Source organism: Pundamilia nyererei, unplaced genomic scaffold (genome assembly GCF_000239375.1).
Source record: "Pundamilia nyererei isolate P.nyererei 1_Seehausen unplaced genomic scaffold, PunNye1.0 scaffold00051, whole genome shotgun sequence".
Classification (NCBI taxonomy): Eukaryota; Metazoa; Chordata; class Actinopteri; order Cichliformes; family Cichlidae; genus Pundamilia; species Pundamilia nyererei.
The window spans coordinates 69,737-93,789 of NW_005187452.1; the positions used below are offsets into that span (position 1 = coordinate 69,737).

The window sequence follows — 24,053 nt, forward strand, 5'->3', positions numbered from 1 at the left end:
ACTCTGTGACTTAACATGAACACACACAGACAACCCAACAAAGAAAAGCAGGAGACAGAGGACTTAAATACACAAGAGGATAATGGGGGAAGTGGAAACACCTGGAGAGACACAGCTGACACAAATGCACATGAGGCCACAGGGGGAAGTTGAACAAAACACACTGAACATGTAAACACTAGACCCTTCAAAATAAAACAGGAAACATGGAGAGACGTAGACATGACACACAAGCTCCACAACGTGGACACAACTCTGGAAACATGACACATAACAATAGAGACCTAGATGAAACAAAAACTAGAATAAAACTCAACTAAATCCTAACTAATAATAACACAAGAACTTATGGTGGTATAAGATGTCCTTGAGAGGCCCTAACCTGCACAGCTTAGGCCTGGCTGATCACCTCCTGGCCATCTCTGCCAGCAGGAGGCGACACTGCAGCATATTTTCAACTACTGCCAAGGAGCTTGGAAGAGTAATGTTAGTAATGCTAGTAATTCTAACACCATGGCCAAGTTTTTACCGGCATTAGCAGACATCATCTGTTCGGATAAACCACAACAAACAGCAAAAATCGGCAAACCGTATCAGTTTGGTCCACAGAGGGGAGGAGCAGCACCCCCGACACAGTATACAGCGTGGGCTGCTGGCAACAGCAAGAGACTGGCGGCTCGTGGTTGACCTAGAGACACGTGAGGTTCCTGGACATTATTATAAACAGGGAATATGTCCGGGGATTAGACCAGAGGTGGCCGTGCATTCGCCTGTGTTGCACCCTACCTCTGGAATAGTCTCCCTCAAGCTATTTGCGCGTCTCAATTCAAGCTTTTAAGTCTTGATTAAAAACGTATTTATTTAGCCTAGCCTTCCCGGCTTCCTAGAGCCCGCATTTGTAAGTGTACTCAAATGTATTTATTTATTTTGCTCTGAATTATGTTTATAATGATTTAACCTTCAGCCTTTTGGCTTGTACCTACTGTGCCTGGTGAATTATTGGTTAGTTATGTCTCCCACCTGTCAATATATTTGTATTTGTATCTGTTATTGCTCTTAATTGGTTCTGTGAAGCACTTTGGCATACCTCTGGTTTTTGAACGTGCTATAAATAAAATTGTATTGTATGTCACACTCAGGCCAGCAAGTCATACTGCTGGAGCTGACCATCCCTTGAAAAAAAGAAACAGGAAGGAAAAAAGCGCAAAAATATGTGGCACTGGTAGCTAATCGGGAGAGGCAGGAGTGGATGGCGCTCTGTGAGCCTGTGGAGGTGGGATGTACAGGCTTTGCAGGTCAGTGTCTACACCCATACCTAAAGTTCTTGGCAATCTGCAAAGGAGTAAAGCCATCAAACTACAGAAAAGCTTTGGCTCAAGAGGAGTGATATGTTGTGATGTGTACCTGGAGACAAGTCAGGGCCTGATCACCCCCAGCTGTTTTGCCCAGGTGATGTTAAGACATGAAACACCCAATGACTAGCAGGCGCACCATTTAGAATGCGTCCAGGTTGCACTACAAGGTGTAAGCTGGAACAGTAATCGCTGTACCATCATTGTGAGTTATTGTGCGATTTCCATCCCTGCGGTTGATGTCTTTAAACACAAACTTAATTGCTATGCTTTCAGACAGTCAATATAAGTTACCTCTAGAGCTACATCATATAAAATGATACAAAATTATTTATCCAAATTGCTTGACCCTTGATGACGTAGTAACTGCAGTGCTGCCTTTTTAAGCACCATAGACAATTAAACATTCGTATCATTTTGTATATGTAACAACGAGCCAGTTTAAAGTAAAGTTTGTGAAACTTCAAAGAGAGGAGAAGCATTTTTCTGCCGGCCTTCAATTACTTCAGAATCTCTTCTTCTAGAAAGACAGACAAAACCTAATAACACACACTCAACAATGTGATCTACAATAAGAAGCCATGAGGTAGGAAAAAAAGAAGTACAAAGTAATTCTCGGTGTTATACAGCATTGCAGTCTCCTGCAAATTGTTCTTTAAGGACAAGCAGAGTTTTCACTTATTTCAATTATCTTATCCAAAAAAGAAATTGATCTTGCTTTTTTATATCCCAGAAGGTCTTTTGTTCAATGTGGGGGAAAAAATTCACTTTCCCTTTTAAACTAAATGTCCTAAACAGAAGTGAAATGAATCAAACCTAAGCTTTATTCCAGTATTTCTGTCCAAAAAAATCTGATATTCTGTTTGGTTTGTTCAGAGAGGAAAAATCTAAACTCTTCTGACCTACTTTTTTGTAATTTACCAGCACTAAGACTGCAAACAGTGCCAATAATTTTAGCACTTTGGTGGCAAAAAAGTCCAATAAATACAGAACGAACAGACTCAAATATGAATTTTAACTGAAATGAATGAGATTCCTTCTTAATTAAACTTGTTTCACTAAGTCTGCAAACTTGTTATTTTAAAAAGCAGTATTATTAGCACTGATAACATTTTGTGGTAGAGATCTAGTAGCTGTTGTAAACCTACACTGTTATCCATATATCTTTAAAAGCCACTTCAAATGAACACCAGTCTTTACTGACAAAGATATATATAGGTATACTGAACCTGAAAATAAACATCATTGCACATGAAAAGCTAACTTAAAAAATTGTTATGAGCTACACACATCGTACAGAAGAGGTGCCCCAACTAGCTCAAGAAAGCATGCTTAATTAACCATTATATATTCTTTTGGCTTGGTCTAAAAACATCAACTTTACACTATCTATTGCTGAAGGTGACCTGGAGATCTTTGCACTCATTGATAATTTACTTGCAAGTCTGAGTAATGTAATGTCCCGGGCGAGTCTGGAGTCTATAATGATGAGCACATTAAATGTGAAGCAGTGTAGATGTAGGTCACCAACTTAAGAGTACATCTCACTCTAACAAGAAGGTAATGTCATTGACCTGCTCATCCAGAGCACATAAGGGTGCAGAGTCCTGATCAAGGCCACTTTGGCATGGAATCAGCAGTGAGGAATCGAACCACCATTGCCAGATGATCCACTGTACCACTGGACTTTGCTGACGGTATAATTTAATACTAAAAGATTAGGACAATGGCATTGTCAGCCTCACAAATCCAATTAATAATTCTCAATAAGTGAGCAGAGAGAAGTCAATCTCACTGTCAATATTTCCACCATATTAATTCATACAATTATGGTATTCGTCTTGTAATGAATGTACAAGAATGATATAATAGCCAGCAGAGTCAGTTTCCATGCATCTCAAATAAACAGCAGAATGGAAGCCGCAGTAATATTCAGTTTGACTGGTAGAACAGTAATAGAGTCAGTATATATGAGCCTTATGATAAACATCTACCTTATGGCCTCACTTATATATTCAGCATTCTCTCTGGACATTTACCAACACACACAAATACAGATAGTTTTCCAAACTCCAACACATAGATATGGCCGAACTAACAATTTGGCATAAAATCTGTTTTAAAGGGTTAGAATTCAGTTTATGTTAATAGAAAGCGTTTTAATGTTGGGAATTTTATTTAGAAATTTCAGTAACTGCTTGGGTTAACATACCTTTAGGCTTGCCAGGTCACCATTGGGCCGCTTCTCTCCAGTGTCGTGCAAACAGTTCCCAACCACACCATCTTGCCATGTAGCTGGCAGCGGTAGTCATAGCGAGATCCGGGACTTCCAAAGCAAGCTGGTGGGCTTCTCCAACCAAAATTTGCAGCAGCAGGTGGTGAACTGGTTCACATGCTGTTACACATAGTTTATCAAGGCTGCAGGGGAGAAAAACAAAATCTGAGATGAGAATTGTGGCTCCGGTTGTGGAGTTTGATTAAAGAGCAGAATGAGATCTTTTGGACAGAAAAACTGCACCATCAGTAGAATAAATTCAACCCTAGGATTTTCTCTGGATACTAGTATTGGCAGTGACTGTGTAGAGGCGCATTTATAGCCTGATTCAGTCACTGTAGTTTGCAGTCATCAACCATAACTCTCATAACTCTCCAAGCTTTCTTTTAAAGCTTGGAGAGTTAGGTTTTTCTTTGGATGATGGCTGCTTTATCACAAATTTTGAGTCCAGTTCTTATATCTATCCATTCTTAGAGGGTTTTTAATCTATTATTGAGACACCTAACACTAGCATATGAATCACTGAAAAATAAAAATGACTCCTAACTCAAAGGATGAACCAGATTTGTCTTTACTAAAAAAAATATTCTCGTTTCTTCAGTTGAATCTATGAGAAATACCAAAGATAATACAGTTTGACAGGCATAATTTTTTTTCGACCAACAAGGACAAAAAAGTGGTACCCCTATAGATAGATAGATAGATAGATAGATAGATATTTCAAATATATTTCTGGTTAAATCATCATCAATAAGTACAGTATAAATGGTGATCCTCTCAAAACTGATGGAATTAAGAACACAGAGAAGTACTGACAGATTTTGAACCACCATCCGGAAAGCAACTGATTGGCAGCAGCTTCATTTTTCAGCATGAATATGATCTCAAACTCACTGCCAAAGCAGTAAAAGCATACCTGGATAGAAGAACATGCAATGGCCTCTCCAGACCCTGGACCTCAACAATATTGAAGCAGTGTGGGATCATCCTGACAGACTGCTGAACGAAAGGCAACCAGTTTACAAAAAACAGCTTTGGTTGGAAGCACTTGTTCTTGAAGATAAGTTAGAGATTGCAAAAAAGCTTTCCTAAGAGATTTCAGGCTGTGTTGAAGAATAAAGGTCGCCAATTTGAACTGAACTGAGTTGTACAAACAAAATTTTCTGTTTTCTTGGCAAAATAAAGAAATGGAGGGTGGCTTAATACCTTTGCACACTATTTTATTTCTGTTAGTTGATTTTTATCATTGTTTTTCCTTAATCTAGTATAAGCAGTTCCAAAGAATATTAAAACAAATATGTCATACTGCAATACCAGTAGAGTAAACCACATATGTTACTCAGCTTTATTTAAATCAAATCGAAAAGTGACATCAACAATGGAATCAAAATAGCTAAATTCTTATCAAATCTCGTTCCTAACGGTGTCTCTTAAAAATAGATTTTAATTTCCGTTAAAGTGTTTTCTCAATTACATTTCAAAGGAAATGTTCTAATCTGGAAGGAGTATGACTTTCTCCCAGAGATACATCCTTCTTAGCTCCATATTTGAAGGAGGAAAAACTTGTTCCAAATCGCGTCTCCATTCGGGGTAACAGGCAGGGGGCGCTAAAGACTATCTCAGCTGTCACAAGAGACAAGAGTCACAACAGGTACAGGTCACTAACACAGAGAGCCAGACAGCCATTCATGCTCATATTCACACCTACGCCCAATTTAGAATCACTACCTAACGTAGATGTCTCTGGACTGTGGGAGGAAGTCAGACTATTCAGAGAGAACACACGCAGGAAAAATGCAAACTCAACAATCAAACCTCTTCTTATTCTGATGTTCTTAACCGCTGCCTCACTGAGCTGCCTGTGTTTATGACCATTTATTTTTAAAACTACAGGGCTTTAAAGTATAATGGTTCAAATTAAAATATACCCCCAACAGTTTTATTGGTTGTAGTAGCCCTGGCTCATGTATTTGTTTGTTAGGAGGGTGATAAGTTCTGTTTCATCAAGCTGTTGCCTGGAAAGGAGCAGCGGCAAAGGTAAATTCATTAAAAATGTATTTGTCAATGAACAAATGGACTCCTTGAGTCCTTGAGTCCATTTGTTCATGCTTTACTAAGAAAACCTGCATTTTTGCTGAATATGAATTAAATCCTTATACGAGATAGAGCTGCAAATTGATATCTTGCACAGTTTATATCGTGGCTTGTAGTAAACACTGTTTTGTCATTTTAGTTTTATGGGACTTCCTTTAAATCACCTTGTTGTTGAATTGTGCTATACAAATAAACTTGCCTTGCCTTGCCTTGCCTAAAGTTGGTCACAGGAGAGAAAAATATTTGCTGTGTGTGTTGAATGGATTGGAGGGTGCTTTACCTTAACTGATCCTGACCTAAATGCTGTTTTTTTGTTTGTTTTTTCTTTAGCACAATCAGACCAAATCGCTGCCCTCAAGCCAGCAAAAAGCCCTTGCTGTTCATAACTTTCTTTCTGCTTGTATTTATTTTCCCTTAGTGTGCTGATCAGCAATACTTGCTTTCCCATTCATCCAGCTCAGTGGCAGTACAATCTTCTTTGGCTTTTGAACATATCTGCTGAAACAGTTGGAAGCTAAATGTTTTTCTCAAGTACACATTAAATGGTAGTTTCAAAGCAATAATTTTTGACTACTAGAGGGAAGAAAATACAACGAGGGCTGGGGATTCCTTTTATGAACTTTTTTATTCATGGAAAATGCATCAAATTACTGCCTGATAATATTTACTGGCTACATCAAACAGAAACAGAGCAACATGGACATCCCACAGGAGTCCGCTTTCTGTCTAACTTTCAAATATACTTCAAGTCTTTAAAAGCGTTTTAGCCCTAGTTTGGTCTACTGACTGCTGGGAGTGCTGAGAAAGCTATCTAAGTCCCCTGGGCTTGCAGGAGCTGTGACTTTTATCACAACACCCTCATTTACTGCAGCACCATTTCATTCTGGACAGATACTGCACAATGAGCAAGCTGGCTGGGAGTGGTTGTTCACATTCTTATATGGGAATCTAAATATAAACATCAGAATCAATAAGCTGAAAGCTAGAAGCTACAGCTGCAGAATGGACAGTGGCATCAGACACCTTTAACCTAAAGTGTCTAATTTATGAGCAATTAAGTAACTGTCTTCTGGAAGAGGATGCTAAAGGGGTTAAATTCTAAATTTTGATTAATTAGCATGCTCAACTCTTGCACTTCTATAACCTCTGAGCCACTGATAAACACTCAGAGTTAACATAGCATGTCCATGTGTGTCTACAGCAGGTATTTATTCTCAACACACAGCCCATATGGCTACTAATTATAGTTTGGCACAAAAGAGTTCAGCGAGTCCACATTGGAGTCAGGCATGGATACCTTGCCACTGACCTTTCTGTAGATCTGAGAGGCATCAGCTGTGAATAGCACTAACAATACCCTCTGTGACATCACCTCTGTGATGTCGAGCACATTTTACAGATCATGGAGCAGGACTGTTGAGCTGAGATCACAGCTACTGAGAAAGGCTAAACTCATGCCTGATATAACTTCCTGTGGTCTTTTAGCCACGCCTGCTCCTTTTATGAACAATTAGAGATGTTTTATAAAGGTTTTTCATTGCTTCACCAAATTAAACCCATTAAATCTGCTCTCTCTCTCTCTCCTGCCTTGCACTGTGGTTGCTGTGTGTTGTTATTATTGTGGGACTGCTTTTCTCTCAAACTCCACCACCTGAAGGTGGGGGGAGATGCCACTGCCATGTTGACCATATGGCCGGCTTATTATGCACTGGCAAAGCATCTTAATGAGAGTCCACAAACTGACAGACACATTCTTTTGAGCTCACACTGCACGTACATATGGACAAAATGCACATGGACACACACAAATAGACGGACACATTAACATTCAAGTACATGGCTCCATAGCTGCACACATACAGGAAAAAAAAGCACACGAAGATGAAAGTGGCATGGAGAAACTATTGACCCACACAAACATTCATGGATAGAATCCATTTCTTTGCATACACACATGAAACTGAAAATCATTCAAGCATAAGCACAGGATAAACTCAAAGCCCTGTACTGACACCCAGTGGTAACAGTCAAACAGGGTTTCACATGAGCCCAGCAAGAAGAAAGAAGCTCCGTGTTGTTACGTGTTGCTAAAAATGGTGGACTTTAAACCATGTTCAGCCCAGAGATTAAAAACGTTTCCACTAATGTTGAACCCCAAACCATAAATCTGGATTTAGATCAAATTAGAAAATAATAACAGTGTAATTCAACATTCGAAAGTGTGATGCCTACTGAGCTTTAGGTGAAAACAACATAAGCATTATCAGTATTTTTGGCATTCACTGAGTCAATTACAAGTAAAGTAGTTTATTAATTATGAAGTATTAGAGCAGCTCTCACAAAAATACTGGCAACATGTGAGTTAGGTGTATTTAAAAGCTAGATACAACCACAATCATGACATTACCCACTGTTTTGTTTATGGCGCCACTTTCTACAGTAGCAACTGTAGCATTTCCACACTAGCCTCTTGCTATTCCTTCCTTCTGCTCTCCTGTGCCTTCGGTGGTGAGAGCAGCACCTAATTCTTGAAGCACACATCTGTAATATTTTTTCCTTGCTTTGTGGTATATCTGACTATTTGCTGTTGAAGTTGAAACCGCTTTTTGAGTTTCATCGTGTTCTTTTATTCACTTTGTCCGTAGTTTGAGTTGGAATGTTCTGTACTGTTTTCATCTGTGCACCTCGGGAAGAATAGTTCTCGCTGCAGTAACAGTCAACGGGGATTTAACCTTAAAATAATAAAAAATAGTAATAAACAGAAACACGGAGGCACCAACAGCTGCAGTTCCTCAAACAGCCACTTGTAGCTTGATCCACATCCAGCTCAGTTCGCAGATGCTCTCATTTTAAACGCAGGATACTGATAAGTAAATTGATAAGTAAATTTATATAGCTGATTCCTATTTCATAATTCCCATAGGGTAGTGACTTTTTTTAGATAACTCAGCTCTTTGGATTTTGAAGTTTTAGCCATCACTCACCTCAATAAACGTAGTCACTTAACTGGACACCTACACCTATTTCTGCTATTGGTGCCTTTTTGAGGCATTTTTATTGTGAGACAAAAAAGCATGCCCTGACTGATGATACGGCCTGCTTTGACAGACAACCAGTCCAAAAAGTCTGTATTTGTTGAGTGAAATTCTGATATTTTCTTTTTATTTTCATGCGGTTACATAGGACCCATTAGCAGGTTCTAATTATGAAAATTTCACACACAAAGCAAAGTGATTACATTTCAAATCATCAAAATAATAGGTTTCATCGTAGTTGTAGACATCTTTCATATACAGCCTTGGTGGTAGCAACATATGACTTTACTTTTTTTTTTACTGGCAGATTTTCTGTCAGGTCATTTAAAAAATAGTAGATTGGCAACGATGGCATGAACCAACATAAATTATGTACATGATCTCTGCTTTCAGTAAAAGGATTGACAGCAGACCAAATATTCAGGTTTACCTCTAATAAGTACACAAAACTCATTCCAAAAATACCATAGCCGACATCTTGGAGTCATATCCCAGTGATGACATTTAGCTGTACTGAGAGGAATTACTTGTTCATCTCATGTAGATGAGACCCTCTAACATATTAGTAGTGCCCCTCTGTGAAGCATTGTTATCGCCCAGGGTTAACTTTAGTCATTATCAGTGTAACAGTTACTTAATGCACAAAGGGTGTGTACACAAACAGTGATCCAAAAGCAGCTGTACGAGAAGTATAAGCAGGCTAGAGTCCACATTTGTGCATACCACTTGAACCTTGTACCACTTTACCGCCCCTCATAAAGAAGTGGATAGATAACCAGAAATTTCTGATCAGTGACAAGCTTTGAGCCCTTTCCATCACCCGCACAAGCAGGAACAAATTCCTAGTTTGTTTAGCTTACTCATGATGAGTGATTACAGCAACCTTTGGTCGTGGTTAAATATCGTCTCCTGCGAAATCCACACAAACTTCCTGGTTTCCATAGCTTTCATAAACTATGATCATCAGAGCACATACATGCGGGGGTTGTGCCTTACTGTCTATATGGGTGTCACTTTCATAAACTGTGATAAGGCACAAAATAAATCAGATGTACAAAGGACAAACTCCCTGACAGACCAACGGAGCGAGGCAGCTGGGTCAGGCCAATTATTAGCATAGGCATTTCTAAATTGAATTTTACACCTGTGTGGAGTCTTGATTTGGCATTTCACATCATTTTATTGATGTTTTACTTCATTTTAAAACAGTAGCTGGTGTTTGATTTTGTATTTTATTTTTTATTTTGGGTTGACACTGAAGGCAGACTTTTTCAAGAGCTTCAGCAGGGTGGATAGTTGGACACTTAAGAAAAGATTTAATCATAGGGCAGTTATCAAGGTAAAGAATCTCTATGTTTTACATTTAAATATGTGTCGATTAAGTCGATGCCGATATTGTTTAAAGATTTTTTTTTTGTCTATGTCCTGAACATGGTTTAATTTAAAATGCGTGCTATAAAGCCAGTTTTTTAAACTATCTTTAAACGATCTATTTTAGGTTCCTGGTTGATGCAGTGGAGTAAACAAGAAGAATGGAGGATCTGAGAGAAAGAGGAAAGAAACGAGAAGGAAGGCACAGGTAAAAAATCTTCAAGAGTGTGTGTTGCATCATAAAGGTTATGTGGTTTCATTTCTGCTTTAACTAATGGCACAGATGTGAAACTGAGCATAATATGTGACATGAGAGGAATTTAAATATGGAAATCCCATTTATATGAGTGACGGGCCACGAGTCCACCAACCATGCTTTGATCTTAATTAACCTGCTTGATCAAATACATACAATGGAGGAAGAAAGCGGTCTTGCAGACACTTTCTTTCTAGGCAGTAGAAATCCATCTTCTCCTCTGGGTCTTTTATGCTTTGTGACCCATGCGGTGTTTAATAAAACTGGCTGTGTGCTGTGGAAGCATGATAACTTGCGGTGGGAGGAAAAAAAGAAGGAAAATATGAATAAAAAAAAAGAAACAATTTCACCTGATTAAATCAAAAGTAACATCTGTATTGATAGGGTGACATAAAAACAAGAACACAAATATTTTAGAAACATCTCAAAAACGTGTTTAAAATGAAAGATTGTATTGTTATTTATTAAGCCATAAAAACGAAATTCATGTTGTATTACCAAATAGCTCACTGGACTTCTCTGAGAAGTCGGAAATTAATTCAGTATAACATTTAACCACTAAAACTAATTTTCTATTCAGGAATGGAAGGAAATGACTGTAATTTGGCCTTTTAATCAAAAAAAGAATAATGTGCTTTAAAAATATCATTTTGATTGCAGAGCTTGAAGATAGTGGTGAATTAACCTTTACAGAAACATTAAAAATGTGTTTAGTAATTAGCAGTACTGTTAATTTAGGATATCTGTGGCATCTGTGGTCTAATAAATTTCTTTAGCGCTGTATCTTTGCATTTTCTCTTTCCCTTATTATCGAAATTTCGGAATCGTGAGTAACGTAAGCTTTTTGGTTTTAGTCTATGTTCACTGTAAAAACATTGCCTCTGATGTGTTTCATGTCATCACGGCAGCTTTAAAGTTGTTTCCTATTTGCTGCGCTGAGAATGAGACAGAAATACATTCAACACCACATGCCGCTTTGAACCAGGCAGCTATTCAATTTCCTGTCCCTGGATACGCTATCCAGTTTTATTAACCTCTTCATCATTGTTAGGAGGTTAATTGTTGGTGAGATATGTGTTGGTAATGGATATTACATATATATATATTATTTTTCACCATAAAGTATTGTGTTACCAGGTTTCCATTTGATATAATTCACAGCCAAGAAAACAGTTAATTTGTTCTGTGCACTGCTGTGCTTCGCTTTATTGCTGTACCTGATATCATCTCCACTGTTACTGCCTGCTGTTAGGGCCTCCATTTCAAATGTTAAATACACGCTGAAGTTGTAATTAAATTCTCCATGTAGGTATATCTGACACAAAAATTATGACACTGTCTCTGAGTTTAGCTTTTTTACACCACCCTTGTTGTGATTATGAAGTTATAAAGAAAAATAAAACAATATTTTATCAGCAACTTTTGATTTGAAAGCCTCTAAACTTCCACTAAACTAAACTAAAGCTAGGAGTGGTGTCTATAAAGTTTTTAAATATTAACTACTTTTATATAAATCATTGCAGTTAATTGTTTCCCAATTTATTAAATGTTACGCAACTTTAGAGAGTAATATAACTTGACTAGAAGGTCACAGCAAAGTGAGCCAGTGCACCAGTTTCCAAACTCCTAACATATGGCAGCCAAACTGTGTGACAGTTTTAATTTTTAATGGGGAAAAAAACCTTACTGAAATAAAAGATTTTTGAGCTTTAATGGGCCATGTAATCGAGTGCACTCTTAAACAGGGGTACGCCTTATGACAGTTATGACATTATGATGTGATGGAGCCAAGTTGAATCTGGGTGATTACAGTCTGCAGATAATCATACAGTGTGATAAGTAAATATTCTAATCTGAAGTTTGTTGTCATAGTGAGTCATCCTTGTAAAAACTTTTTGAGTCTGGGGAACTGAAGTCCTTTCCTGATTTTGCTGGCCTTTTCAGCACAAATTGCTCTTCATATAAATCTACCTCACTGACTGGATTACCAAGGCTTCGAGCTGCGTCTTTCCACTGTCACCATCTTGGTGTTTTTGGGGGTGTTTTTGTTTTTGACTAATAACCTGTGATCGACAAAGCTTTGGATAATGCTCCTTTTTTTATAGGGTTAGGGATAATTTACAAAAAGAACTTGAATCAAGTTCCTCCATAAACTCATAAGGAAATGATTTACTGACGTCACAGAGCAAAGGAGCTGAGAGCTATTTTTTTAAATACCTCTCCAGAAAGCAGGAAATCTTTTTCGAATAGTTTTCACCATAGGGGGCCGCGGTGGCGTATCCTAGTGAGCTTTGGGTAGAAACATCTGAAAAGTAACATTTCTTCCATCAATATCGTGTCTAATGAAGACTCACTAGTTTCATAAATACACAAAAAAATAAGTAGCTTGTCTGCTCGTCACTTGCCATTGGGGGAAAAGCTAAAGACAGCAGACTTTTGTTTTCTCGCTGCTTTTAAAAAGTTAGATTATCCAGTATATCGATATCAGACTTTTTTACTTCCTAAAAACTGCCACTGTCATTTATCCTAAAAATCCAATAGTTATCAAGCGTCACATAATAATAATAATAATAATAATAATAATAATAATAATAACAGCTATAGTGTAATATCATTAGTCCTTATATAACAACCTTGTGCCAGCATCAATCCATTTTGTACTACACCTTGACTTAACAGTATTTCAGTTGCTATGGCAAAGCCAGATATCACAGTGTAGCATAATCTCAAGGTAAAAAACCCACACCCTGATAATTATTCTGCACTCTGTATTAATCATCGGGGTGGCAGAGATGGTGACGTTTAATGTGCCAGGAAACACAGATATCGAGTGTAATTATGGCCAAAGGGTTGCTTGAGAATGTCTTAGCTTAGATGCCTGTTTGCGTGCCAGTCACATTCTAATCTGGAAGCACCAAAACCATACACTGTGCCGTTCATGCTAAAAGCTTTCGCTATATTTCACACTGACAAGTGACAATCACTGACAAAAATAAACACAGACCCCCCAAAAATGGGTAAAAAGAGAGAGAGATGCAGCGCACTGTTGAAAGAATACTGTTCAATAAAAACTGTACTCTGACCTTTGCGATGAACTGAGGGCTTTGGCAGATTTGTAGATAACAGAGGATTCTTCATTTTGTGCTGTAACCAACACCCAACAGACCATGATCACAATCAGCAATAGTTTGAGGTATAAAATGTAAAACTCTTCACTTAATTCCTTGTTACAGGCTCATCCATTGACTATGCACCCATGGTTTATCACATATTCGTTTAAAAACGTCCCTGCAGTCAATTTGCACCTAATAAATGTAGTCATGACCATACAAATGTTAAAGTATCATGATAAGAAACAGTGCTGTGAAAACCTCGCCCCCCTTCCTGTTTTTCAGGAATCAGGAAGATAATTAAATACAATACAATACAACTTTATTTGTATAGCACATTTAAAAGACCAGCGGTACACCAAAGTGCTTTACAATAAAAACAGGAAAATTAAGACATTAAATAAAAGACTATTAACAAAGTACCACATATGTCATCAGGTTAAGGGCACTAATTATACGGCAATAGAAGGGAATATAAGAACAAAGTACTAAGAACAGATATAGCTAAAAGATAAAGTACATAAATAAGAAATTGAACCAAATATAAAATAGGGACACTAACTAGATGGAAAAGCTATGTTGAATAAATGAGTTTTTAAAAAAAAAGTCTGACGCACGGAAAGCGATAGGAAGGTTGTGCCACAGATTCGGTGCAACCAGGGCAAAAGCACGGTCACCCCTAGATTTAAGCCTAGAGCTAGGCTGAGCCAGGAGTAATTGGGCTGAAGACCTGAGGGCGAGCCCAGGGACATATAGACTAAGAAGATCAACAAGACAACGAGGGGCTAAATTATTTATCATTTTAAAGTTGAGCAACAATATTAGTTAAAGTAATTAACTGTGATTAACCACATTTTTGGGAAACCTGAGTTCAGTTTGATTAGACCTGCCAGGCAGCCTTGATTACTGACAGACCTGTGGAATCAAGAAGTCACATAAACAGAACCTGTGTGACAAAGTCTCTGACATCTATCGGTCTGGCAAGCGTTACAAAGCCATGGATTCCCATGAACCACAATAACAGTTATTATTCACAAAAGGAGAAAATTTGGAACAAGAGTGGCAGGCCCACCAAAATTACTTCAAGAGCACATGGACAACTCATGAATCCAGTACAACATTTAAAACAACAAACAGGCTCAGGGAGGGGCGGCCATCTGCTGCGACCGGATAGGGTGACAGAAGGAAAACAAGATAAAAGACATGCTGTGAAAGAGAGACGGGGATTAATAACAAGTATGATTCAATGCAGAGAGGTCTATTAACACATGTTGAGTGAGAAAGGTGACTGAAAAGGAAAAACTTATCATGGGAATCCCCCAGCAGCCTACACTTATTGCAGCAAAACTAAGGGAGGATTCAGGGTCACCTGATCCAGCCCTAATGGGTGAATCCTGCTCTCTACCAGAACTTTCTGACGTAGAGTGTCTGGCCCTCAGTTTATGCCATGAAGCTCAAGTTCACTTGGGTTATGCAACAGGGCAAAGATCAGAAACCACACCACCAAGTCCATCACTGAGTAGCCCAAAGAAGGTCTTGGTGTGCCCTAGTCAAAGTATGAACCTAAATCCTACTTAGATTTTTTGGCATGAATTTAAAAAGGCCATTAGTGTTTTAAAAATGTAGGCTGAATTAATACAATTCGGCAGAGACAAATAGGACAAAATACCTCCATAGCAACGAGAAAGACTCAGTGCCAGTTGTTGCAAATGCTTGATTGCAGCACTTGCTGCCAACTGTTGTGTAACCAGTTGTTAGGTTTAGTGGACAATTACTTTTCTCAGATAGGGCTAAGTTGGTTTGGAGAACTTTTTCCCTTAATAAATGAAATGATAACTAGGGCTGTTTGATATACCGATATATATCGGATGACGATATAAAAACATCTATTTTAACCTATCGTTTGTTTCGTGGTGTCGTAAAATAAACTGTTTACAGCAATATTTTTTCATCGTTTTGATGGCCACTGTAGTGGCTATATTATTTTCCATGAGTTCTCGCTTTCTCTTATATTTAATATAACCACACTACTGACGGTCAAGCGCCTGTTTTTACGTGTTGTCGGTAGCAACAACGACAATAAAACCATCGCGTGGCTCCGCTGTCCACTTATTTGTTTTCTACATAAACCTTTCACAATAAAGCTCAAGATCCTGTTGAGACTTTTCAAAATAAACTGAATCACGTGAAAGAGTGTGCAGAGAGTTTACGGATGAGAAGAAAAAAAAGAGCCGTCAGGTGCTAAAAAATAAATCTTAGACTTCAACTTTCAAAGAAAATGGTGGCCATTACAACTTATGTCTAAAAATGTATAGTTTCATGCATCGGTTAAAACACTCAAATCCAGGTAAAGGACGCCCGGCTGGAAAAAGTTCACGCATGTCGAATTGCCCAAGATTCACAGAATTTACTGAAAATATTACATTTTTGTGATTTATATCGTTGTCAGGACGATAAATGTCTTATATCGGGATATGAGATTTTTGTCATATCACACAACCCTAATGATAATTGATAAATAAACGAAATCATCGTTTAAAAACAGCATTTTTTATTTACTAGGGTTGTCTTTGTCTATGTTTTTTTTTTTATGACGATCTGAAACTTTTGAGGATAAAGAAAATATGCACACACAAAAGACAAAAAAAATCAGGAAGGGCACTGCGCTGTAGTTCAATATCAGTAAACTGAGACAGCTCAGTGTTTTCTCTTTCACATAGATGAAACTAAAAGATATTTCTACTCTATTATTAATTCTCTGTCATCCTTCAACTGACTTTAATAGATTATTAGGTAACCATTGTTTTAGTACATTATTAAACAGTCGTTCTAGTTTTCTGTTTTTATAGTCAACCAATATCTATTTTCCAGGGATACATGGGATCCATTCCAGCTGAACCCCGCAGGAGCTGAGAAGGAACAAAAGAGAAGATGTTTCCAGCTGGCTCAACATCTAGTGGCTGTTTTGGTGGGGTTAGCTGTCTTGACCACTGCTGTTGTTGCAAAGGTAGGACCATTTGTGAGTTTATCTTTTTCTCTCTGTGAAGTTATTCATCTGGTTCCCACTGAGGCTGAAGTCCAAGCTCTGGCTAAAAAATGCTGACTTTGGACACAGCAAAATTGCCTCCAACTCCTCAGATTCTAGTATTTTCTTTCATAGACAGACACTTTAAAATCTGCATCTATGGCTTTGTTGTTGTTTTAGTGTTTTTAGTTTTTTTCTTGAAAGTGCTTTGGATTATTTTGATTCATTTGATCACCACTGAACAGTAGTATTGCTTTCTTAAACTCTGAGTCTGTACTGTGTTCCATATATGGAAAATAAGACCACCATGTACTGTATTAGAGTCTGACTGATATATTATATTAGAAATTTCCCAATTCATGTTGCATAGTTTATCCATCAGAGCGCACTCTGCAAATCAATTTATGTTTTGTATGTCTAAAAAAACTCTTTCAGGCATTTCAGCAAAGAACGCATCGTGTGAAAAGTACAAATCATGTGACAACAAGCTTATCTGTCTCTGCCTGCCTGATCATAAAGTAACACGAAGAAGATTCATGCTGTTTATGAGAGGACAGAGTTTACAGTACTGAATGCCTTTGTACCCAGCACTCTCCTTACTGGGATTCCCCATCTAGTTCCTATTCCTGGAAATATTATACCCTTATTATATCAATTCAACTAACTTGCTAACCACTTTCCTAAAAAAAAAATTATAAAGTTCTTTAATGAAGTAATTTTCTTAACACACAGTGATCATATATCCTTTCAGGGCTCCCTGCTGGTGTTGTCAACATTGTCCAGTCCAATGTCCCGGCGCACCCCAAAGGATAAACAGTTCTACATGCTGATGATGATGTTCTGCCTAGTCTTCCCCAACGTCCTGGTCTTTTTGAAATCGCTGTGGCGATGTTCCTTCAAGAGCTTTGTACCACCCAAAATGAAGATCATGGCATTTGTATGTTTTTCTACATATTTTTAGTTTATGTACCTATAACTAGACAGCAGAAAAATGTAAAATTACAAATCGTTACAGACAAACTTAGTAATAATGTTTTTTTTGTTAATCTTTGGCACAAAGTAGGTCCCATTGGGCGCAGTTAATTAATCATGAGTTTATCTTCTAATAGTATTTTCAGCAAAATGCTATAAAGAGAATTTTGTCTTATTCTTATTTATGTTGTTCTTGTTTGTGTATTTATTGCCATTTCTGTAAGAATTATACAGACGATAACAGAAAGGTTTATTTAGGTCAAAAGACAGAAAAGAAAAAAAAGTAAAAAGTACATTTGATGGTAATGATACAAATTAATGGTGAATATAAAGTATTTTTAATGGCTTCTATTTCCATGTCCAAAACTAATAGAAACACTGCATAAGTGAGGACATCTTTCTGGTTTTGTGTCTTTTCCAGATTTGCCTCATTGAGGTCCTGGTCTCACTCGGTACTTCAGTCCTCGTGCTGGTGGTTATGCCTCAGTTTGACGTCCTGACTAATCTCTTCATCAGTGGAGGAGTCTGCATTGTGTCTGCAATTATGCAGATAATATTCAGACTACAGCGAGATAACTGGAAAATTGTGTTCCCAATCTGCTCCCTCATACTCACCTCTATTGGTAACTCCTTTTAAATTAGCTTCTATGTGCAAGCTTGTTTCCCTGGCTTTCTTTTTAGCTTTGTCCCCTGAACATTCATAGATTCGGTGTGGTGAAAACACAAAAAACCGAGAGCCGCTCTACAAAAATTAAATATAATATAATCCTTAATTACATTTTATGATAATTAGCTCACAGCAGGTATAGTAGGAGGTTTAACAGCCATGTTGGCAAACCTTACCTGCTCACAAATTAGGGGTAGGGAGTGAATGAAGCAGAAAGCAGTAGAGTCGACAGTTATTTTTTTAGTTCTGTACGTCACTCGTTTCTCCCAATTGTTTGAACACTTCTCAATCAAGGTTTGTGTTTTCAGGCTTTGACTGAACTGATCTGCTACTAATTGTCTGTCAGCTCTTTTAAACTATCATTCCATTGTTGTCTTGTTTATCCAATGCTGACACAGTAATTCTGTCGCCCTCATTACAACAACTTCCTCATATAAATGATGTAAAACGTCTTAACTGCCAAAACAACAACTCTGTCAAGTTTTGATGCTTAAGATTCAAATCTAGCACCAAGCTTGCAAGCTCCAAGTTCCATGATTGATTTTTTTTTAAAAATGGTGTATAAAAAAATGTATAAATATTGGCAAACTTATATTAAACTTTGCCAAAGTTTCAAGTATTCAGAAAAAAGAGAGAGAAGGTACCTCAGAATGAGATAAATAGGGATTATTTTGTAATGCAGAGTCCAAGAATAATATTATGGAGCTGAAAATGTGAGTGATAGGTGTGTTTTTAGGACATTTGGATAGACAGTGGATACAGCGTATTCCATATACACTGTATCTACTGATATAAGAGAAAGTTTAGATATGCATTTATTAACTGACTAACTTGACCAACAGGTTACTGCATGCTGGGAATTGACTACTATGTCCGTGTAACGTCATATGTGGACAGACAGGGTTCTGACTGCTATATCTACGTGGCACTTGGAATTTTCTCTTCCCTCCTTGTCTCGTTGTGCTGGTGGGAAAATTCACTACAAGCAACCAACCGCATGCAGGTACGCTGTTTTTCTATAGTGGAGCTTCAGCTAGCTTGCATTCTTCCAAGTCTGTATGTTTATGATAAGGAAACTTTTTTTTTTTTACACGATCACTGAGGATCTTTTTTCCTCTCTTATCCCACAGGATACGTTGTCACAACTGGATGGTTTCAGAGACTTTGTGTTTGTCATCAGCAGCATTCTGAGGATATTAGTGATAGGTAATTATTTGCCATCAATGTCTGTATTGACGCAATGAATGGAGAGGAGAAAAAAAAACATGCTGGCAAAATTACACCCACTCTGCACTGGACGCGTGATGAAAAATCTAATTTCCCACATTCGCACTGGAGAACAAACAGATTTCTGTGATGTCAGGGGTGCAGATGGATTGCAGAGGATGTTCTCCAGCTGTGATGAATTCTTCAGTTGTTGTTTTCAGTATTAGTAAATCTAGGTTTTCTATTCTGCACAATAAACCACTATTAATATGTTCTCTTTTATTTTTATTTATTTAAAATCCAATGTATTTCTTAACTTATAAAATTATTATTGCAAATGTTCTGATACATGGGCTGATTTTTATAAAGTGTTTTTTCTACTGTAACTAAGCACTGCAAGCTACTGACCCAGTTACACCCAAATCAGGGGTCAGGGTTCAGTATCTTGCCTACGGATAGTTAAACGCAAGCTTCCGATTGGTAGATGACCCAATCTACAGAACAGTGCAGATTTATGTTATCTGTACCGTATCTCTGTACACGTTGCAGATTAAATTGTTTCTTCTATCACTGCAGGAATTTAAAACGTTACCACTCTTATTATTTACAGTATTTTTTTTTAAATCAATGTATTTCTATACCATAACAATATTTACTTGACCACAAACAAAGAACAGTGATAAAAAATAGTTTCATTGTGAACTAAATGATTTGAGTGAAAGAGGGGTGCATTTTTAAATGTGGCAAGCATGTAAAATTGTTTTTGTCTGTTCTAGGGGCCGTATACCTGATCTACCACAAGCTAATTGCGAAAACCATCATATGGGACAATTTTATCCTGCGTGACGGAGAACTCCTGAAAACAGGACTAGTGTTGTTTTTCTTACAAGTAAGTAGAAGGAAGAGAGCATGCAACATGTATTAAAATTACTGTGGGAAGACTAGATGCCATAAATGTAGAATCTGATTTATCACTGCATGTAGCAGACAAAACTGTGTCTGATGGTGATTTAGCAAAAAGCACTTTTTCCCCATTATTGCATTTGATCATTTTCTTTTTATGGCTCTCAGCAGGTTTAGTCTAGATTAATTACTTAATAAGACAAAACTTACTTAAACCAATCAAATCTCATTCACACAGACTCTTTAGCAGCCGCAGGTTTAATCAGTCAGGGGTCTCTGTATCCACTACTTACTTGCCCGAGGCATGATAATGATCACATGTTCCAATTATGATCTGAGTTTTGAAGTGTAAAGCACTTTTTTGCACTTCTTTCTTACTTTTCCACAAAGAATTGGTTCAGAAACATATTTTAATGGTGGTAGGATGGTCTAACGTGTAAATTAAGTACATTACAATCTTAATTTTGTCCTTATGACTGTAAATTAGGCTTAATAAATATTGCCCTCATCTTCTGTCTCAGGCCTTCTGCTCAGCAGCCTGCCACTGGTTTGGAGTTGTGGCCTGTAAGATTCATTCTGTCAGGATGAGTTTTGCCCTTCCTCTATGTTGCACTGGACCTGCAATGCTACTGCTGGGAATAGTGCTGTTTTTTACACTGGGATGGAAACTGGATAATGGGACAAAAGCAGAAAGCATCATAGGTGAGTTTTTCCTTTTTCTTTATTCTTTTTTTTTAGGTCAAGACAAATTGAACTACCTTCATAAAAAATTCACTTGCAATAAGTTTTGCATTCAGTTTTTAATTGTTTAATGAGTCGCTTCAGCACAGGGGAGTTTCCAGGAATTTTAACGTTGTTTCCACTTAAGTAGCTCAATATTTTCATCATGAAAATACACTTTGAAAAAATACACCATGACTCCTCTGATGCACTGTATCATTTATATGTATAAATTGTTATAATTATAAATAAATCAGTTATTTAAACTACATGTAATAAAGCTTAAAAAAAAATGTTTGTTTTATTGCAGAATTTTGTGACAAGTTGCTCTATCTGAACTCCAAAAACACGTCTGCGGTCTTACTCGAGCTTACTAGGAGCATGTGTCGGACTTCACTAAACAGGTGTGTTTGTATGCTGAGAAATGTGTTAATGAGCATGTGAGTTTTTCAAGTCAGTAATTCTTCTTACACTTCAAGCAGCCTGGTCATTTATAATTTTTTTTTAATGCGAATAAAATGGAAGTATTTATTGTCCAACCTCATCTGCCATGTCCTATAGCAATATATTAAGTACCGATATCTTCTGTATTTAAGCATCTTATCTTTGCACACTTCACTCAAAATATTTATTTACCATTTGATTGACAGCCACTACTTTCAATGGCCTTTTGCCATGCTGGCACTGGAGGGAGTGTGCATGTGGTCAGGCCTCGTCACATGTACCTACTACGTATGGAAGATCAAGGTATCAGAAAAAAACACAGCGCATATGCACACACTTTCTCTCAATTGGCTGTGAGAAGATGTATGCTTTAAATGAATTCAGTCATTTCTTTATTTGGAAGTTTTATTTTAACTCCCAGAAAAGCCACACCACAACATATTAAAGCATATTGTTTTTGAGATCTGATTTTTTTAAAAATGACATACATGACATACACTTAAATAGCTTTGTGGTTCACCTTCCATTAGGTCCAGCGTATAGAAAGAACATCTCAGCTCTTTGTTCGTCGATTGTATGAATCTGCTTTCATTGACCTGTCTCTGCTACTCAACACCAAGATGAAGGTTCCAAAAGCCAAAACCCAAGAAAGGTCAGTGTGATCTGAGAATAGCTTCCCTGTTGAACATTATTTCAGTGTGGCCATAAATTAACCTAAAAAAAAAAAAATCAATCACAATGGGTGATAACTTTTCAAATGCAGTAGAGGCACAGACATTTCTTCAACAGGAAATGCAGTATGCAATTATGCAGTGAATAATTTATTTGAAGTATAGGTAGAAAAAAATGCATTTGAAGTTGAGTTCATGCAAACTGTGTCGCTAGCAGAGCACGTCTCAGTGTAAAGACATACACACAGACATGACCCAAAAACAATTGATGTTCATCTACGACCTCAACAAAATTGGAAACTCGCTTATTTGCATCCCCAAATTCACTGCAGCTGCACATGTGGCACATTTTATGAAGCCATTTCCACAATGGGTGTGTAACATTAATGAGCCTCCATAGCAGATGCTTCTAAGATGTGCGTGTTCACAGCATGAAATGTTTAAAAATTCTGCTACAACTTCTCCTCTCCTTAACAGCCATGATGAAATGCAGAAGTGTGTGATCTATCTGTGCGCCACCATGTGGCATGAGACCTACGACGAGATGCTGAAGATTCTCACCTCCATGTTCAGGTTAGAGCCAGTACCTCTGAAGACATCAGGGGCCAGACAAATAAATAAGTGTAGGCACAAAAACATGCATGTGCATACCCCAGTCACTATGATGAGAACTTCTTATCACATTTCTTATCATTATATCATTTTTTATCTGCACATACAGACATAAAGTAGATCAGGCTGCATACAAATCCACAGTGCCTGAGATTTAACAACAAGCATGCTTAAGCACGGCTTTATAATTCTGATGAAAATAACGAGTTTGAGTTTAAAGCATCTAGCCCCAGGTGTACTAGTATCACATACACAGCGTGGGTTTAATTTCTCTTTTACATATCATTAAAGAGCAATATAACAGCGTGTTAAAATATGGGTTTGATTTACCTCCACCTGTTTAATTTCGCACCAGGCAGGTGTCAGTACACAGGTGAAATTTTTAAGCAGAGAGGCATTTAGAGCCTCTCAGTCTGATGTAAAGTGGTTCTTAAAAATGTAAATAAAAGGTCAAATTCATTAGCTTGTGACCTAATATATTCAAAGGCCTAAAATGCCAAGTGTTTGGGCTGCTTAACATTTAAAAAATGCATTTTCCTGTCATTCTTGTTATTTCCTGCTGTGCACTGACTGTTCACACTTAAAAATAAGACCTAAATGAAAAGGCTTTTGCTGTGTTATACAGTCATCTGTTATTGTTTCAGGCTGGACCGTTATCGAGGGGATCCAAAGGAAGATCACAAGGACTGTTTTGACTTTGAGTGTCACATTTTAATGGACGATGCCTTCATGACTGACGATGACACAAACAAGAGGCTGGTTAATAGTTATGTTAATGACTTGATCCATGTTGTCATTGAAGTTTACAGGTGAGATAACCCCACAGTTAAATATATGTGTATACATCTGCATGTCTCTCTTTATCCATCTTTCAAACTGATCACCTACACATCCTTCCGTTCAGGGTCTTCACCAACAAAGAGCCTGACGATGTGTCGATCATTGAGACTCCCTACGGTGGCAGGTTGATGTTTGTTCTGCCAGAAGGGAACATGCTCTATGTTCACCTAAAAGACAAACTACTCATCAGGAACAAAAAAAGATGGTCCCAGGTACAGATTAGCTGTGAAAGTTTCTATCTCTAGAAATACACTAAAAACCAAGTTCTCTCACTCAAACATGCAGACTTGTTTTCTTTTTTCATGTACTGGAATTGTATGAGCTTGAATGGACCCATCATGTGTATGGTCTGATTCTACTATTCTATAACCTCACACAGTGGGACGGGTTCTTCAACACTCATTATTATTACTCAAATGTGTCAAAAATATATGTTTTACTCAAAAAACTATTTACTATTGAATATGGGATAGAAAAGCAGCAACTCCAAAACTATATAT

General features: G+C 37.6%; 1 protein-coding gene and 1 long non-coding RNA gene across 2 annotated transcripts in view; both read left to right on the forward strand.

The window, feature by feature from the left end:
* Positions 1-1,238: 1,238 nt before the first annotated feature.
* LOC102203825 (uncharacterized) lies at positions 1,239-16,424 on the forward strand. The gene is made up of 3 exons (XR_311728.1): positions 1,239-1,295; positions 10,255-10,335; positions 16,365-16,424. It is a non-coding gene; the product is annotated as an uncharacterized LOC102203825 (long non-coding RNA).
* The window catches only part of chs1 (chitin synthase 1), an 8,815-nt gene continuing 1,181 nt past the window's right edge, over positions 16,420-24,053 (forward strand). The window contains exons 1-13 of the mRNA XM_005733396.1: positions 16,420-16,500; positions 17,270-17,455; positions 17,912-18,113; positions 19,000-19,160; positions 19,288-19,363; positions 20,140-20,252; positions 20,788-20,968; positions 21,297-21,390; positions 21,637-21,733; positions 21,961-22,082; positions 22,579-22,674; positions 23,358-23,522; positions 23,618-23,765. Coding sequence (XP_005733453.1) covers positions 17,306-17,455; positions 17,912-18,113; positions 19,000-19,160; positions 19,288-19,363; positions 20,140-20,252; positions 20,788-20,968; positions 21,297-21,390; positions 21,637-21,733; positions 21,961-22,082; positions 22,579-22,674; positions 23,358-23,522; positions 23,618-23,765 — 1,605 coding nt within the window. The 5' untranslated portion in view covers positions 16,420-16,500; positions 17,270-17,305. The remainder of the gene's footprint in view (positions 16,501-17,269; positions 17,456-17,911; positions 18,114-18,999; positions 19,161-19,287; positions 19,364-20,139; positions 20,253-20,787; positions 20,969-21,296; positions 21,391-21,636; positions 21,734-21,960; positions 22,083-22,578; positions 22,675-23,357; positions 23,523-23,617; positions 23,766-24,053) is intronic.